This window comes from Pseudopodoces humilis, chromosome 2, assembly GCF_049639895.1.
Source record: "Pseudopodoces humilis isolate 2021_Gansu_Grassland_sample_001 chromosome 2, ASM4963989v1, whole genome shotgun sequence".
NCBI classification, from domain to species: Eukaryota; Metazoa; Chordata; class Aves; order Passeriformes; family Paridae; genus Pseudopodoces; species Pseudopodoces humilis.
In genome coordinates this window covers 72,889,573-72,906,553 of record NC_142201.1, presented here as the reverse complement: position 1 = coordinate 72,906,553, position 16,981 = coordinate 72,889,573, and the positions used below count along the sequence as shown (strand labels likewise).

Here is a 16,981-nt window from a genome sequence, read left to right as displayed (position 1 = left end):
GGCATTTTTAAAAAAGGTTCTGTCTCTGTGCAACTTACTGGGATTAACTTGGATTGCCAAATATTTTGGTTGATTTGTCTCTGAAGTTACAGTGTGTGTCACTGAAAGTTCCTAGTGTTGCCACTGGGACCTTCAGGTAGCTGATCCTGCAGTAAACTGGGATGTGGGAACAGTTGCTTGCCTCAAGGAGTGCTTTTAATGTAATGGCTTTTCTTCAATGATTGTCGTTGCCTTTTAATGTGAATCTCTTTTTACACATCAACTCCTTCCTTTAAGTGCACCAGCTAATGTCAGTGTTTCGTGCTTTCTGGTACATGCAGAGTTGAGAAGTACTTGTATGGAATAAACAGCTATTTTTGAGTGACTGCTCAGTACAGTGCATGGCAATTGGCCAACTGGCAGTTCTTGCAGGCAGTTTTAATGGCAGGTTGCCATTATTTCCAAACTTTTTTCCTTCTATTAGGGCAATATATAGTCTTTCACAATGGTTTTTGAGGAGAAGTTGTTATCTAGAAGCTAGTTACCACAGGAGGTCCTTGGCTGAATCAAGTCCTACCCCTGTAAATTGATCACAGTTTAAGTAGAATTGTTGACCTAAATATAAAACGCTAAACCTCCTTAATTCTTCTGATAATGGGAGAATGTGGCTTTATTTTCTTCATTGCTTTGCTTGTCAACATAGAATCATAAAATTGTTTAGGCTGGAGAAGACCCTTGAGTCCAACCATTAACCAGCATTGCCATGTGCACCACTAAACCATGTCCCTGAGTACCACATTTACACATTTTTTAACCAAGTCCAGGGATGATGACTCACTTCAGTGTGCTGCTTGACAACCCTTTCCATGAAAAGAGTTTCTTGATATCTAGTGTAAACCTTCCCTGGCACAACTTGAGGCCATGGAGATCTACTACAGAAATTCAGTTGGATACTGTGCTTCAGTTTCTGCATGCAACCTGAAACACCCATAAAGAATGGCTGGAGGCACGAAAGATAGCTGCTGCTTCCCTCTGCGGATCTGGGGCATGGCCAAAGCAAATACCACCTGCTGAGCTAAGGATGAGCACCACAGTGTGACTTTATTTTAATAGTCTGTGACTGGACACCAAAAATGAGCAACTTTGAAATTAGTACATTATAGTCATTCTTGGTGAGAAGAGATGCTGAAAAAAATTAATGTTAGTTCCAGTGCATTAGCAGGTTATAGCCAAAAAAAAGATATACTGCAGGAGTAAAGGCAAAATTAAATAAGAGGTTTCTGGTTTTTGTTCTACATGTTTTTGGCATTACTAATTTCTGAAAAATATCCTCATCCAACCTGGATGTTTTTGCTATATGCTACATCTATATTTTCAGAGTAAAACCTTCAGTTCTTCCTGAGGCAGTATTTGTCAGTTCCTATGTTATCTCTGGTTTGTACTTGAAAACTCTGTCTCTAAATCAAGGGTCTAGACTAGACCACCTCAGAACATCAGCTACCGAGAGTCAAGGAAGCAAAGGAGTACAAACGGTTCCCTCGCCAGTGCCTGTCTACAGGCACTTGTAGAGTTTTAGTGCTGGCCTTCATCCCGAAATCCAGGTTCAGAGACGAGAGTGTGAGAGTGAAAAGCAGTGCAGAAAAGACCGTGGAACTGGGATGGGGATCCTGAGACTGAGCTTGGGGTTGAGCTGGCATCAGTCGTTCTGTGAAGGCAGCTGCCGGAACCATTCTGGGCTAGGTTTGAATTCTGAGGTAACAGTGTTAGAGGTTTATGCCATGGCCAGGCAAGGAGGGATTTAGGGGGAGTTAAGTTGCTGACTCTTCTGAGAACAGCACGCAGCTACAGCACAAGGGCATGCCAGACACAAAGCGTCCCAGGCTCAGCAATACTCGGCACTTTCAGCGCCACCGACCTTGTCGTGCGTAGGATGTTTCCGATACGGGATTAAATGTCCGCGGCTCAGGTCAGCCTAACCTGCAACTCCGGGCGGGCGAGGGCCGGGCCGAAGAGGGGCGGAGCGAAGCCTCGGTGGCGGAGGACACACCCCCGGAGGCTGCTTCTTTTCACGAAAGGATATTCCACGCTGTCTCCATACGGTTCGCTACCAGTGATTTTCCTTCTCGGTGCGGCATCCCAGACTGTCCGCCCCGCACCCGGGGCCGTCCCTCGCAGCCCCCGCAGCGCCTACCCCGCCTGGGCCCCGAGCGGCAGCACCGCCGGCGAGAGGAACGCGCCTGGCGCTGCTGAACCACAGAATCCGTCCGGAAAAGATCTCCGGGATCATCGAGTCCAACCCGTGACCGAACACCACCGCCTCAAACAGACCACGGCACTGTGTGCCACGCCCACTCTTTCTTTAAACACCTCCAGGACAGTGACTCCACCGCCTCCCTGGGCGGCCCATTCCGATGTCTAATCACCCTTTCCGTGAAGAAATTCCTTCTGATGTCCAGCCTAGCGGGCTCCCGGGCTGCGGATCTCCCGCGCACGCGGCAGCAGCGGCCCCTCAGGCAACGCACGCGCCGGCGCCTCTGACGCCGCCACCCGCCTTCCGCGGCAGCCAATGGCAGGGGCGGGTGTGGCACCGCCCTGGGCAGCGGGGCCAATGGCAGCGGGCAGGGGGCGGGGCGCCGCCGGCTATAGGCGGGGGTGGCGACGGCGGTGAAGGTGACGGGGGCGCCAGCGGGAACATGGCGGCGGCAGCGGGGGCGATGCTGTGCGGGCGGCGGCCAGCCGCGGGGCTGCTGCGGGTGAGGCGACCCCGGGCCCAGCTCTCCCTTCTCTTTCCCTGCGCAGCCCCGGGCCTGCCGCCGGGCCTGGAAAGGCTCGGCCAAGGTCACGCCGCCCCTGCGGCGGGGCGGCTGCGCCCCCTCCCCTCACCCTTGCGAAAACCCCCGGCCCGGGAGGCAGCCGAGCGGAGGGAGCGGGTCCCGGGCCGGGTGAGGGGTGATGGGTGAAAGCTTCTCCCGGGCCCGGGCCCGGGCCCCGCACTAAGCCAGGCGGGACCTTTATCCGCGATCCTGAGCGCGGCTTTTTTTTTTTTGCCATGGTCGGCGCGGGAGTGCCGCGGCTGCCGAGCCCTGTCCGGTACCCGCTGCAGCCATAGGAATGTCCCAGCTGGGGCAGGGCTAGCAGTCAGGTTGGATTCCTCCGATTAAACAGATAAAGTAAAGTAAAGATACAAAATTGCACCTGTGGGTGTTGTTTCTCAGCTGGGCGGTGGGATACTGCTGCCCACAGAGCCTGAGTGCCCGGCAGCGCTGCTGGCGCTGTTAGATGCAGGTGCTGGCTGTGCCTGCATTGCCCGGGGCGATGGCCTCTGGCGCGGCGGCAGGGAGCTGTGCTGGGAGGAAAAGGAGGGCAGGTGAATCGCACCCGAATTGCCATATGCACAGCTGAAGGTTGCATTTTACCCAGCTGTAGAAGTGGGTCCTTCCTTCCTTCCTGACAGTATGAACTCTCCTAGCAGATACCAGTTGTACTTTGTAAACAATTGCTTGGTTTGTCCAGTTTAAATTTCAGGCCTTGTACAGTAGGAGTATTTATGGTAGCATAGGTATTTATATTGCTAGACTTGGTCAGGCTTTGGTTTTTTGATGCTAACCCTTGAAAGTACTGCTGTTAACACCCTGTAAGGGACATAACTTTTTCAGGGAGAAGTTTAATTTAAAACTTCCTGCTGCCTATTATAACTTGAGCTGGGGAGAAAAACAGACGAAAATCCCCCTCCAAAATCAAGCAACTAATTCAAAACAGTAAAAAAAAGCAGCCTTTTGTTAGTTGAAGGTTAGCTAATGAAGAAGAGAAATAGGCTAAATTTTCATGTTGCAGATACAACCAGAAGGCATTGTCTAATTTGTAAAAATGGTGGTGTTCTTAAACAGTTGCTTTTAATTAGTATTTATATAGCTGTAATTCAGTAAAGGCTAAAAGTTTCCAGAGTGCTGAATTGTTGTCTAAGGAAATGGCTGAAGAAAGTGGTTTAAGCCACTAATGGAAAGATCTTTCTGTTAATATATGAAACAAACCTACAGATATAATTTTGTATCTTTGCACTATTTAATTAGATGAAGCTACTGGCTGGTGAATTAGACTCTCAGATAATCCCCTTTTCTTGGTTTTGTTATATTGTCCTATCTTGGTGTGATGTTCTGAATTTGTTATCTTCATTTTTGTTCATGAAACACCAAGGGAGTGGAAGTTGTAGATGCAAACTGCCACTGTAAAAGCAGTGGAGTTAATGGTAGGAATGAACCAAAGTCCAGAGAAGCAGACAGAGGGACTAGCAAACTTTTTCCAAGATAACACCACTCACCCCTGGCTTAGACATATGCTGTAGGTTTACATAACAGACTTGGACAAAATGAACTCGGTGTTGTTTTTGAAGGAGTATTTGTTTATTTTTCAGAAAACATTTTATCACAGATGTTATGGTGAGACTGTACTAGACCACACTTCTTTTCAAAGGCATGTTATGATTTTTCTTCATATTTTTTCAATGTTTCTTAGATATTAATTTTTGAAATAATAACTTCTATGAAAATGGGTGCATTAAATAATGAAACATTATGGCATTGGCTTTCTTGATGTGAGATTCTGAGGACTTCCTTGTTTTCAGGCTCTGAAATATCCAAGCCGTGGCTATGCATCGCAGCGTACTATAAATGTAAGTATAAAGCCCTATCAGACTAATTGCTATTTTAGATTTGTTTGTTAATCACTGATTTTTTAAAGAAAATCATCATGAGATAACTGTCTTAAAGACAATGTCACTTGTGCCCAAGCCATATTTTACTGTAAAATCTGAAACGATAGTCAGATTGCCATTTTTATTTTGATTTGCTAAGTGTGGGACAAAATTAGAAGTATGTCAGCTGATGTAAGCTTCATGTAACTATCAACCCAGAATGGGAAAAGACAGCTGATATCAAATGAAATATCAACTGATCCCTTTGAAATTACTTGTGTTAATCTGCAATTTGCTGTTATAACATAAAAGATGAGGAAAAGTGAAGTCAATCGTGATGAAGGGGTTACAGTAATAGACAGCCTTTCTTAGTTCTAAACAAGTATTGTTTGTTTTTATTTTTTTTTGGTAGTGTTTTCTTTCTTTGCCTGTGTAAATAAAAGAACCAACATCTCATGACTAGGTCCTGTAAGGCTTTGTGGTTAACTTTCACTGAAATCAATGCAGTTGAAAGCAATCACTGCTGCTTCTTGACAGCTGTCAGGGGCAGCCAGAGGTCTGACATGTGCATCTTTTTGGTGCCAGATTCTCATGCTGCTCTCACAGGGTTATCAGGTGTGTATGCAGATGTAGTACTAAAGCTAAGAGGCAAAATAAGAGTAAATTGTTCTCACTGCTAGCATAGGGCTGAATGTCATACCGTGTCTTAAACTGCTGACACCTGGGCTTTTGAATATATCCAGGGGTGGAGACTTCATAACCACTCTGGGTAACCTGTGCCAGAGTTCAGTCACACTCCCAGTGGAGAAGTGTTTCCTGATGTTCAGTGGGAACTTCTTTGTGTCAATTTGTGCCCACTGGGTCCTGTCACTGGGCACCACTGAAGAGAGTTTGGCTCTCCCTTCTTTACACCGTTCCTTCCAGTATTAATCATGGTGAGGTGCTGCTGTAGAAGTTCTCTGTAGCAGTACAACCCTCTGGTGTATCAGCCACTCCTTCCAGTTTGGTGTCACCAGCAAACCTGCTGGTGGTGGCACTGCACCATCATCCAAGTCATTAATGAAGATGTTCACAGGACTGGACCCAGTGTTGACCCCTGGGACACAGCACTGGTAACTGGCCTCCAACCAGACTTTGTACCTCAATCACCACCCCCAGCATGGCCATTCAGCCCTTTTCTATCCCTCTCACTGTCTGCTTGTCTAGCCCATACTTCTTTAGCTTCTGTGTGAGAATTTCATGGGAGACAGTGGTGAAAGCCTCACTGTAGTCCAGGTAGACAATGTCTTCTCTTTCCTCCTCTATTCAACTAGTCACTTCACAGTAGAAGTCTGGCAGTTTGTCTGAGTGTGGCTTCCCCTTGGTGAACCCATGCTGATGACTCCTGATGATTGTCTTGCTCATGTAAATGTTCTTTTAGGGTTAGTTGTTTCATCACCTTTCCAGAGATTAAGGTAGGTCTGATTGACCTGTGGTTCCCTGGGTCCTCTTACCCTTCTTGAGGATAGGAGTCATGCTTGGCTTTTCTCCAGTCCTTGGGCACCTCTTACAATTGCTGTGACCATTCCAACATTATTGAAAGTAACCTTAAAAAGCCACCTTCCAGCTCCCACAGAACTCTTGGGTGCATCTGATTAGGATGGACTATGGATTTGTGTATGTCCAGTTTGTGCTGACTTGTTTGTCTTCCACCAAGAGTGCATCTTCCTTGCTCCACCCTTCCCCCAGTCTCTGGGCCCTGGGATTCCTGAAGGCTGGTCTTAGTACTGAGGCAAAGAAGGCATTCAGTCCTTCAGCCTTGTCCTTTGTCACCATATCCCCTTCCCAGTTCAGCAGCAGGCCCTTATCTTCCTTGCTTCTTGGGTGCTCATGGAGGCCCTTCCTCTTGCCTTTGACATCCTTTGCCAGATTCAAGTCTTGGCTTTTATAACCTCATCCCTGCTTGCTCAGACTGCGTGCCAGATTCTCTGTCTCCATTTCCATCTCCTGTATGGTTCGTTTTTGTGTGTGAGTTTTTCGTCCATCCTACAATTTTCACCCAAGCAGTAGGCTTGTTGGAATGGATTGCTCTGGAGCTCAGAGGGGACAGTCTTTGAACATCAGCCAACTTTCTTTGATCCCCCTTTGCTCCAGGTTGTTCAAGATTCTTGCAAATATCATCAATTCTAAGTCTGAGCTCAATGCACTCTACCTGTTCTGTCCCATAAAGCTCAAGGCCTCTCCTCTCCCCCCTTGCCTTGTCTCCTTGTCCTTCCTGGAGAGCCCTTATCCCTGCATGGCAGCACTTCAGCCACGTGAGCCATCTCACCACAGCTCCATGATCCAGAGGTTGTGTGCTGCCGCTGCCTGCCAGTCCCCTTATGTTTACTCTTCATGCTGCATGCATTAATAAAAATTTTAGTGGTCTGAAACACTTGCAGGATGAAAGAGAAGCTGTGGCATCAGTGAAATAATAAGAAGTAGATACATTTAAAAATACTGTTATATGTCTGCAATTGTGAGAGAGATTGTGACTTTTACTCTGTTCTTCTGCACATAGGAGGTGGTGATAGCAAGTGCCGTAAGGACACCTATTGGATCTTTCCAAGGATCACTTTCATCACTGCCAGCCAATAAACTTGGTTCTATTGCAATTAAGGGAGCAATTGACAGAGCAGGTATGTATACGCATTTTTTTCCTGTGACAAAGAAAACGTCAAGTGGCTTAGTGTCTTTTCAATGGCTTGGTAATGAAAAAAACCTGCAATGTCCTGAGTTTTTTGCTCCTGTGGCATTTTTAAGTCTATCCACAAATTACATTTAAGTAAAGTTGACTGTCGGGCTTTGGTTCAATCTGAATTAAGTGCTGCTTCTAGGAGTGGAACGTAGTCTGGGGGTATCTGTGCTAGTGCAAATGTGACTGAACATAGTAATTGGCTTTTTGGGATGGGTTTTTATGACATATGTAAGCTGATGAAAAGGCTACTTGCTGCTGAGACCAGTGGCCTTTCCTTTCCCTTCCTGTTTTTTATGTGGGCACATGTACTTGAAGGATAGCCTTGTCAGCCATTTGATGGATTTAATCTAGCAAAAAAGTTTTTCTAGGGGAGAGGAGGGATAGTACTACACTTGGATGCTAGGGCTGTTGCAAGAGATGCAGCAGGAGAGCAGACATCTTCTCTCCAGTGGCAGCTTGCTGTGGCCTTGGCTTGCCCTTGCTAAAGAAGCAAAACTGTCTTTAGACATAATTCTAGCACAAAAGAAGTTTTGTGCATTTAACTAGCCAGGAAAATTGAGCTTCTCAGGTGATTACTGAGACTTGGAAATGTTGACTTCAGTGAAATAACTGCAGCTTGTTCTGCTGGGTGACAGGAGAATTATTTTCTGGGAGTGTCACCTGTTCACCATACTCCATGAATGAGGGTAGAGATCTGGAATTCACCCACGGGAGCCTGGGTTCTATTAGCACATGGGTTGGATGTAGCAAGTTTCATTAGTCTTTGATAGAAAACTTCAGTGGGAACCTTTGTCAAAAGGATCCTGAATCAAAACCATTTTGTTTTGTAGGAATCCCTGCAGAAGAAGTGAAAGAGGCCTATATGGGCAATGTCCTGCAGGCTGGACAAGGACAAGCTCCAGCAAGACAAGCAGTCTTGGGTGCAGGTATTTCTTCTCTTGACACTGGGGTTGGAGGTTTTCTGTCTTTATGTATCTGGAACCTATTGGGCTGTGAGTTAAAGCAGAGTGGTGGGCAGCCCTTTGTCAGAACAGTGTGTGGATGCTTTTTGCCTAGTGAAGGGTGCATGTTGCACTCATGCAAGAGGGATGTTATTGCCTACAGTGTTTACAGAACCTGGAGAAGACAGTACTGGAGACCATGCTGGTAATTTCACATGGGTGCTGCTCTGAATCTTTTACAAAACAGACTTTTTTCTTCAAGTATATCATTATTGTTAATTCTTACTGGATAAGGAGTCAGTTTTCTTCATCTCATGAGTATGTACAACTCATCTTCCTGTGGAGTCTGGAGCTGACACTGGAAGGATTCACTGTATAATGTTAACTGTAGCATGGAAGGGATTGGGGTGCAGAAAATATTTTCTTCTCCCTTCTTCTGTGGGGATGGGATTCCTTACCTTAGCTTGTTCCTAGGAAATCTTGTAGGTCAGGGAAGAACTGTGTACTTTCTTGGGTCTGTTCCTGTACATTTTTGAAGAAGAAACTACTTTTATGTTAGGCAAAGTGATAAGTAATGTTCTTTTCTTTCACAGAATTATGTCATGTCTGGAGTCAGAAGGGACCTTAAAAGATCTTGTTCCAAACCCCCTGCTGTGGGCAAGGACACCTTCTGTTAGACTGGGGTGCTCAAAGCCCTGTCCAGCCTTTCCTAGTGTCTATATTGGTACCAGTTGCTAAACTCTACAGCTTATTTATGCTTTTTCAGCCTTGGATGCTGCTTAGAGGCAGAGATCAGGGTTTTGGGAACAGGAACAGTTCTGGAATCCCTTCCTCGATCTTCCATTTCCTTGCCTTCCCCCATATCATAAGTGAGTTGTTGGAAGGGAAGAAACAACAGGGGTCTCTGAGGAGGACGGTAACTATGGATAAGTGTAGAAAAATTGCCCTGGCAGGATAAATAGTGCAAGCTGAACATCCTGGGCTTAGATAAAAATTGGTGCCATATGAAATGTTGCTGAAACACCACTAAAAATGCTAAAGTCTACCCTTCAAATAACAGCTGTACAAACAACTTCTTTGACTCAGGTCTTCCAATTGCCACTCCTACCACAACTGTCAATAAAGTCTGTGCTTCAGGAATGAAATCAATCATGATGGCAGCACAAAGCCTGATGTGTGGGAGTCAGGTATGTGTATTTTGTGCTGTTCTGTGGAAAAAAACCGCAGAATTAATGTTTTAGATCCTGTCCTACCAATGACTGTGCTCTTTGATTTGGGATTGTCTTTTGGCTTGGGATAATAAAGCTACCCTAGTTTTATAGTTGTTTAAGTATGTTTGAACTCAAAACAGAAAAGAAAGTAAATGCTATAGTTGGAAAATTCAGACATGTTCTTAGAGCTGAGAAAACAAGGTGGATTGTTTGGGGGGTATTTACATCATGTCTCTACAGCTCTATCCCCAACTCACCTACCACTCCAGCCCTCAAAATATAATTAAGGGAATTTTCAAGCTTTCAGTTTTGAAAAGGTGAAGAAATTTTTATGAGACTTAGTTTTTGGTGACTTTCAGACAGTGTTAACATTTAAATAAATTAAATACATCTATTCAAGCAATGTTGTTTCTAAGTACACTAAAGGTCTTTCAGTCTTTTTTATTGTTTTAGAAGAAGTGGAATTTATTGTTGCTGAATAAGCTGTTTAATTAAAGAGCTTGATGAAGGAGAATTGCTCATCTCTGTCAACTTTCTTAGAAGATTTTCTATGCAATGGGAAAAAAACTGTCACTTGATGGGAGGATAGGAGAATACATCATTTTCAGTAAGCCATTAAATACTGTGCAGCAGAGAATGTGGGAGAAGTGTGAATGTGAAGAAAGACATTTCAGTTTTATTCTTAATTCCACACCCAAAGCATTTTGGCAGCATCTTTGGTTTTTGGAAGTGAAAATATCATCAGTTCAGTTATATATATATTTTGCTTTAAAAGTAAGTGGCTTATAAGTGAGGAATACTTTTGTTTCTGTGTGTGTTTAGAACAAAAATAACGTATTTAAGTTTTGATGTCCCTTCTGTGGAAATCACAGTCTAGCTAGAGTTAAGCAACTGCTTTATTGCTTTGGCCTTGCCTTGCAGAGAGCAGCACTTTGTCTGGGGCCTGCTGAAGTTGATGGAAATCTTGTCACCAGACTTTGAACCAGCCCAGCATGTTTTTGTAAACAGCTGCATTTGGATTTAGTCATTTATATCCAATGACTTCATGAGAGTGATTGTGCCTTTTGTTGGTTTGACAGATGTAGGCCATGAGCTCTGAATAGAACTGGAGTTTTCAGCTGAATTAGTCATACAAGCTGTGCTGCCAGTCTCAGCAAAAGCAGAGACACAGCCAGTTATTAGTCTCTTAGAGCTATAAATTATGAGGGGCTGGTATTGGTTTGTTTTTCCTGGCTGTGGGCTGTGAGGTATCTGTGGTATGACAGTCAGTGATGGTTCCCAGTGGCTTGAGTCAGTGTACACCATTATATAAACAATTGTGTTGGCTCTCTCTCTGGGTCTTTCACTTTATGGAATTGAAATGCCAGGGGCTCTTGTTCCTCTGATCTGCTGCTGCTTCCATATCTCCACTGCCTTTCTGATTTTTCTGTCTTTTCAACAGTTTTGTCTCCATCCTTCTTTCTTTCCTTTATTACTTCATGTCATGTTTCTACCAGGGTAGATTAACTGTCTTCAGTTGTTCTTGTTGCTTGCTTTTTAAATGCTTAAAGGGTTTTTTTTTCCTCTTTCTCTAAGACTCCTCAGAAATATGAAGCACCCATGCTTAAGCTTTTATTAATATTGTTCCTACAGAAAGTCATGGAGAACACACTGCATGATTACTAATTTTATCTTGTTCCCTTTGGGCAGGATGTTATGGTTGCTGGTGGAATGGAGAGCATGTCTAATGTTCCCTACACGATGAGCAGAGGGGCAACACCTTACGGAGGAGTAAAGCTGGAAGACCTGATAGTAAAAGATGGGCTGACAGATGCTTATAACCATATCCATATGGTAAATATTTCTGCAGTGTTCATGTATCAACCATAGATAGACCTGATGCAAATCTGAAGAGTTTGCTTACAGTTCTTATGAAACTCTTTCATCTAGCAAGCCTGGAAATGAGGAGGAAAAAGTCTTCCATTACCAAGTTTCTTGCAGTAGCTGTAATGGAGGGACTGGACTGAAGACCAAAACACCACAGCAGTTTGTGTGTTAGTAGTTACCTGTCTCTGCAGTCTGAATAGGCTAAAGCAAGGATTAAGAGAAAAATTAATTCTGCTGCTGATGGGTTGCTGTTGCTACATCTGAGGGAGGGAGCAAGCAAGTTACCTGGTGTCTTTGAGGATACCTGCTCTGTAGGATTCAGCAGGCTCATGTTTTTCCCTCCCCCAGAGTACTTATCTCATACCTCCTGTGGGAAGGTTTGAGTCAGCTGGCATGCTTACTCATCAGCAGGGTAACTTAAATTGGACAAACAAGGGCAAACTTAGGATGGATTTGGAAAACAACTGATGCAAAGATAGTCAAGAACAATCACCAGGGAAGAAAAGTTTGAAAAGAGAGTGGCTACTTTCAGCTTATGAATATTTCTGACCTTTACCAGTGGTAATTCACAGATGTAGGGCATTATTTATTGATCAGTTGGTGTTCTTGCTGGGATACAGGAAAACACGTAATGATGAATATTTACTGTGGTCCATAGATTTGATACAGACCTCAGTTGTCCATGACTTATTCTTTTTGCACTCTAGTGTTTAGGCTGTGTGGGAATGTTAAAATTCATTCACACGTTTCAGCTAAAATGGGTTTTGAATGTGAGTATTTTATAGGAATCTAAAGAGTGGCTTTGATAGTTCCCTCATGTGAAGAAAAAATTCTAGCAGTTATAATACATCAGGTTTGAATAGATTGGGACAGTACGTTGGAACCTTTTGTCTCTGTCTTATAGCAGATGTAGGTTGTTTAGAAAGCCCTAAGAGTCTGTGTGAGAACATACAAGAAAGTCCACAGGATGGCTTTAGGAGCTTACTCTTGCCAATGTTTTGGCAATAGCCTAAGTTGATGTTGCTTTGAGGTTTGAAGACTTTAAATTCATTGATTACATAGAAGTGAACTTGCTTGTTTGAAGAATGGAGGGACACAATACTAAAGGGTTTTGTGTTGATTCACTGGGTTTTCTAATGAAATGAGAGGTGAAACAAAACCTCTTCAAAGGCAAATCTTTCCAGTTGACTAAATGATTTTTTTTTTTTGGGTCACTGGATATTTAGATAGTGGTGATAATGAATTATGGGTATATAATTGCAATCATGATTTACCTTTATATAAAATTATTTGGTTGGTTCATTCTTATTTCATTCCAGTAATTAGAAAAAACAGATACATACTTTTTATATCTACAATTTTTAGAGATTCTGAAGGCTAAGTAAGCCCTGTGTGTTGACCTGTTTGTATAATCTTCGGAATAGGCAAGGTAATAATGGAATGAAACACTAGGAAACCAATATGAACATGTTCTGTAGATGTGGTCTCTGAAGATGTCAGCCCTGAGCACTTTAAAATTTACTTTTGCATGCAGTTTTTTAATGGGAGGGAAAAAAAAAGCAACTTGTAAGCAAAGTTCCTCTATGACTTTGATCATCTGGATCCAGAAAACATTTGCTAAATCTGACAATTACTGAGAGTTACTATTTATTCTTGACTGTGTAAATCAGAAATGGACACCAAATAATACTCATGTTCAGTTCTGGAAATCTGCTGGTTGAGGTTTTTTCAGCTGTAGTTGTGCTTTGCATCTTCAGGAATACCAAACCTAACAGGCCTGGTTTTCTCCAAGGGCAACTGTGCTGAGAACACTGCAAAGAAGTTCACTATTTCCAGAGAGGAGCAGGACACTTATGCCATAGGCTCCTACACCAAGAGCAAAACAGCCTGGGACTCAGGAGTACTGAAAAATGAAATAGTTCCTGTCACTATTTCAAAAAAAGGTATTGTGGAAAGGTCTGATGAGATGGAATGTGTTTCTCATAGAGAGCTGTAACATTGTCTACGTTCAGTGCAGATTGTGTTGTTTAAACATGCAGATCTCAAGAACATTAATTTTGATCACCTAAGAATTTTCTGTTAGGCAGACTTTCTGGTGAACAGCAGTCAGTGACCTGTCATCTGGTTTTTGATTTTCAATTTTTCTTTAATATCTTCTTTTTTGTCTAAGTGAAAGGTTAGCTATTGAATTTCGTTATGGCTTAAGGACATCTATTTGTGTCTATTTGCTTTAATTTACATTAAAGATACACTCTTTGTCCTTTTTGTTCAGCCACTGGGAAGTATAAATGTGTCTACTGTAAATAAATTAGATTAAGGAATAACTTTTTTTCAGTTCATTTAGGTACATTTCTTGATGTGTATTTTACATGCATTTCCACTTTTTTACTGAAATAAATTATTTATGTAAGGCAGTATTTAGTCAACTGTTCTACAGAATACTAAACCAAATCTGAATTTCAGGGAAGCCAGATACAGAAGTGAAAGAAGATGAAGAATACAAACGTGTTGATTTCAGTAAAGTTCCAAAGCTGAAAGCTGTTTTCCAAAAAGAAAATGGTAAATATCATTAAAAGAACTTAATTTAAGCACTTGGCTTAATTTTCTGCCAAGTGCAAGGATGCTTTGTCACAGTGGAGAGTACTGTTCACAGGAGCTTGAATGCCCAACAGCAGTCCCTTTATTTTTAAATGTCTGCTGAGATAAAGAAACATGCTGCACAACAGCATGAAGTGGTTTGGATTAAAAGATGGTCCAAGAACCTTAAACCAGTGAACACCTCTGTTTGGGACATTTACCTTAAAAAGAGTGACAGATGTGATTCAGTTTTACTGTTGACTTGGTCTCTGCCAAGTGTAAACTCTTGTTGCTGTGGAGCTGGAGTGGCTTTACAGAGTTGCCATTGCTTCCTGAATCTGTAATTGATAAACCTTCCTGGCTAACTCAAAGCTGCCCCTCATTCACAACTCTTCCTGAGCTGGATTTCTGTGAAAATGCCAGTGATGCAGTTGCCATGGAAGGCATGATCTAAACTGGCACTGGGATAAAGATACGAATACCTGTGGCTGCATTTGTTTCATCAAACAGGTATCAGAAAACAATTCATTTTTAGTGAACTCTGTGCAATGGGTTTCACCAAATGATTGAGATTTCATGTTCAATTAACTCAGGGAAAAACAATCCTTAACAGGATATACATGAGCTGTTTTGCATAACCTCTGTCTAAGGAATGTTTTACCTTTTCTAGGAACAGTTACAGCTGCTAATGCCAGTACTCTGAATGATGGAGCAGCTGCTTTGGTGCTGATGACTACAGAGGCAGCTAAGAGACTGAAAGTCAAACCCTTGGCACGGATAGTAGGTACGATCTTTCTTACCTCTAGGAAAGTCCTGGAAAATACTCCCATCATGTGTTCTCAGACTGGGAGTCCTGTTTGGCTGGTTACCTGACATTATGGCTGCATATTCTCCATACAGTCCTTGAAATTTCAAGTGTTAAACCGGCAGACTTTAGACCATAAACAGAATTTTCTATATATAACAAAAATCTGAAAATATTATTTTGTGGCTTACTTAGGGCACTACATTTTAGATGCAGCTATTTCATGGACCATGGTATTCAGAATTTTTTTATCTCAGCAGTGTTTGCTGGTTGCAAAGAAAATCATGTATGGTAAAAACACAAGGTCTTTAAACACCTGTGATTTTTTTTTTTTTTCCAGCTTTTGCAGATGCTGCTGTTGATCCTATTGACTTTCCAATTGCACCTGCATATGCTGTTCCCAAGGTAAGAGCAAAATGGAATACATTTTGGAAAAAAAGAACAAAGTTCCCTAGCATTCCACTGCTGATTCATCCTCTCTCAGTGGGCTTTCTTGAGTTAGGATTGAAATTATCATGATGTCACAAATACTAAGAACAGATGTTTTACAGAGGACCAAAGCTACAATGCAGATCTTCAGAGTTAAAAAATTTCTCACACCTATTTTGAAAGAGTATTGTTCTATACTGCTTTTAGCAACTTTGGACATGTTTACACCTTTACAGTTTTGCAGCTTGTACGGCCAAAAGGCAAAATAAATACGGTTATTCAAGGACAGACTCATTCTAAAAGGTGCTGAAGTGTATGGTGTGAGGCAGTACTGTGTCAGTTTAAACGGACTAACTGCAGCAGCAGTCTTAGTTTTGTGTGATGGATATATATCCTTAGCATGGACTGCTGTTCATTCCTTCTTTGGTGAAAACTCAAGTTTGTGGTTCAGTCCCTCAGTTTTGCTTTTTCCCCATCTGACAAAGAGGTTCCTAAATGTGAGTTTGTGAATCGGAGTATGGGCAGCCTGAGTCACTGACTTCAAAATAGACCTATTATTTCTATAATTACTTTCTTAATTTTATCATAGTAGTAATTATTTTGTATTATTTCTAGATTCTAAGTGAGACAGGTCTGAAAAAAGAAGATATTGCAATGTGGGAAATAAATGAAGCATTCAGTGTTGTGGTGCTGGCCAATATTAAAATGCTGGGCATTGATCCACAGAAAGTAAATATTAATGGAGGTGCTGTCTCTCTTGGACATCCAATAGGGTAAGCAAAATAAGCTCTGGGTTTTGCTCTGCACCAAGGCATTGTCTTCTAGGTAAACAAGTTTTAAGCAAATTAAGGGTATGTTTGAATTTAATTATTATTATTGATTTGGTTGTGGGAGATTTGTTCCCTTCTTTGAAAGAGCTTTGCTGCATGTAGAGGTACTCTGAATATAAAGGCTGACGTAGAGGTGATCTCTTTATCCCAAAGAAACTTTAGCTTTACATACACAAACAAAAACTGCATGTTTAAGAACTTCTGTGTTTATTCCTCTCTAGCACCAGTACTTAATCTTGTACTGCACACTACTGCAGACAAAAGGATTCAGATTTTTTTGTTGATACTATATTCCACCAACTGCCCTCTGTAGGTCAAATTAAGAATTTCCTTTAAACTAAGCTATGTTCTTTTGTTTTTCTTATATTTAGAATGTCTGGAGCAAGAATTGTTGTTCACATGGCCCATGCTTTGAAACCAGGACAATATGGTCTTGCAGGAATCTGCAATGGAGGAGGAGGTGCTTCTGCAATACTGATACAGAAGCTGTAGCCTGGGTAGCATCAGGAACACAGCCTTAAATGCTCTCTGATCAAAACTGAGTGGTAGCTGTTACATCTTATTTATCAATCAGTGGCTGAATTCTGTAACTCCTATTCTAAAATTTCCTAAAGCATCAGTGATTACAGATCCGGACAACTGGCCTTTTATTGCTTTATCAGTGCAAGTTTTTATACAAATAAACAATGTCAAATTTTAATTCTGGCTTGAAACCTGACAATAAAGAATGTTAAATATGGCTCCCTCTGTCACTGACCTATCATTTCTTAAAGGCCCTTGACACAGAATTCTCTTGGTCACTTGGAGAATGCTGCTACTGGAAACTGCTGTTATTTCATAAAAATTATTTGCTGTATGATACCACCTTGGTACTGAAGATACCCTTTTCCTATGAAAGGGAATGGATAGTTCACATCTTCATTAGAACCACAGGGCC

General features: G+C 42.3%; 1 protein-coding gene across 1 annotated transcript; it reads left to right on the top strand.

Annotated features, from left to right (window-relative positions):
* Nucleotides 1-2,639: 2,639 nt before the first annotated feature.
* ACAT1 (acetyl-CoA acetyltransferase 1) lies at nucleotides 2,640-16,784 on the top strand. Its single transcript, XM_088052157.1, has 12 exons — nucleotides 2,640-2,732; nucleotides 4,601-4,648; nucleotides 7,209-7,326; nucleotides 8,216-8,311; nucleotides 9,413-9,513; nucleotides 11,227-11,370; nucleotides 13,196-13,346; nucleotides 13,867-13,962; nucleotides 14,651-14,764; nucleotides 15,126-15,190; nucleotides 15,830-15,987; nucleotides 16,416-16,784. The coding sequence occupies exons 1-12, from the start codon at nucleotides 2,673-2,675 to the stop codon at nucleotides 16,534-16,536; spliced, it is 1,272 nt and encodes a 423-aa protein (XP_087908283.1). The 5' UTR covers nucleotides 2,640-2,672; the 3' UTR covers nucleotides 16,537-16,784.
* The last annotated feature ends 197 nt before the right edge of the window (nucleotides 16,785-16,981 follow it).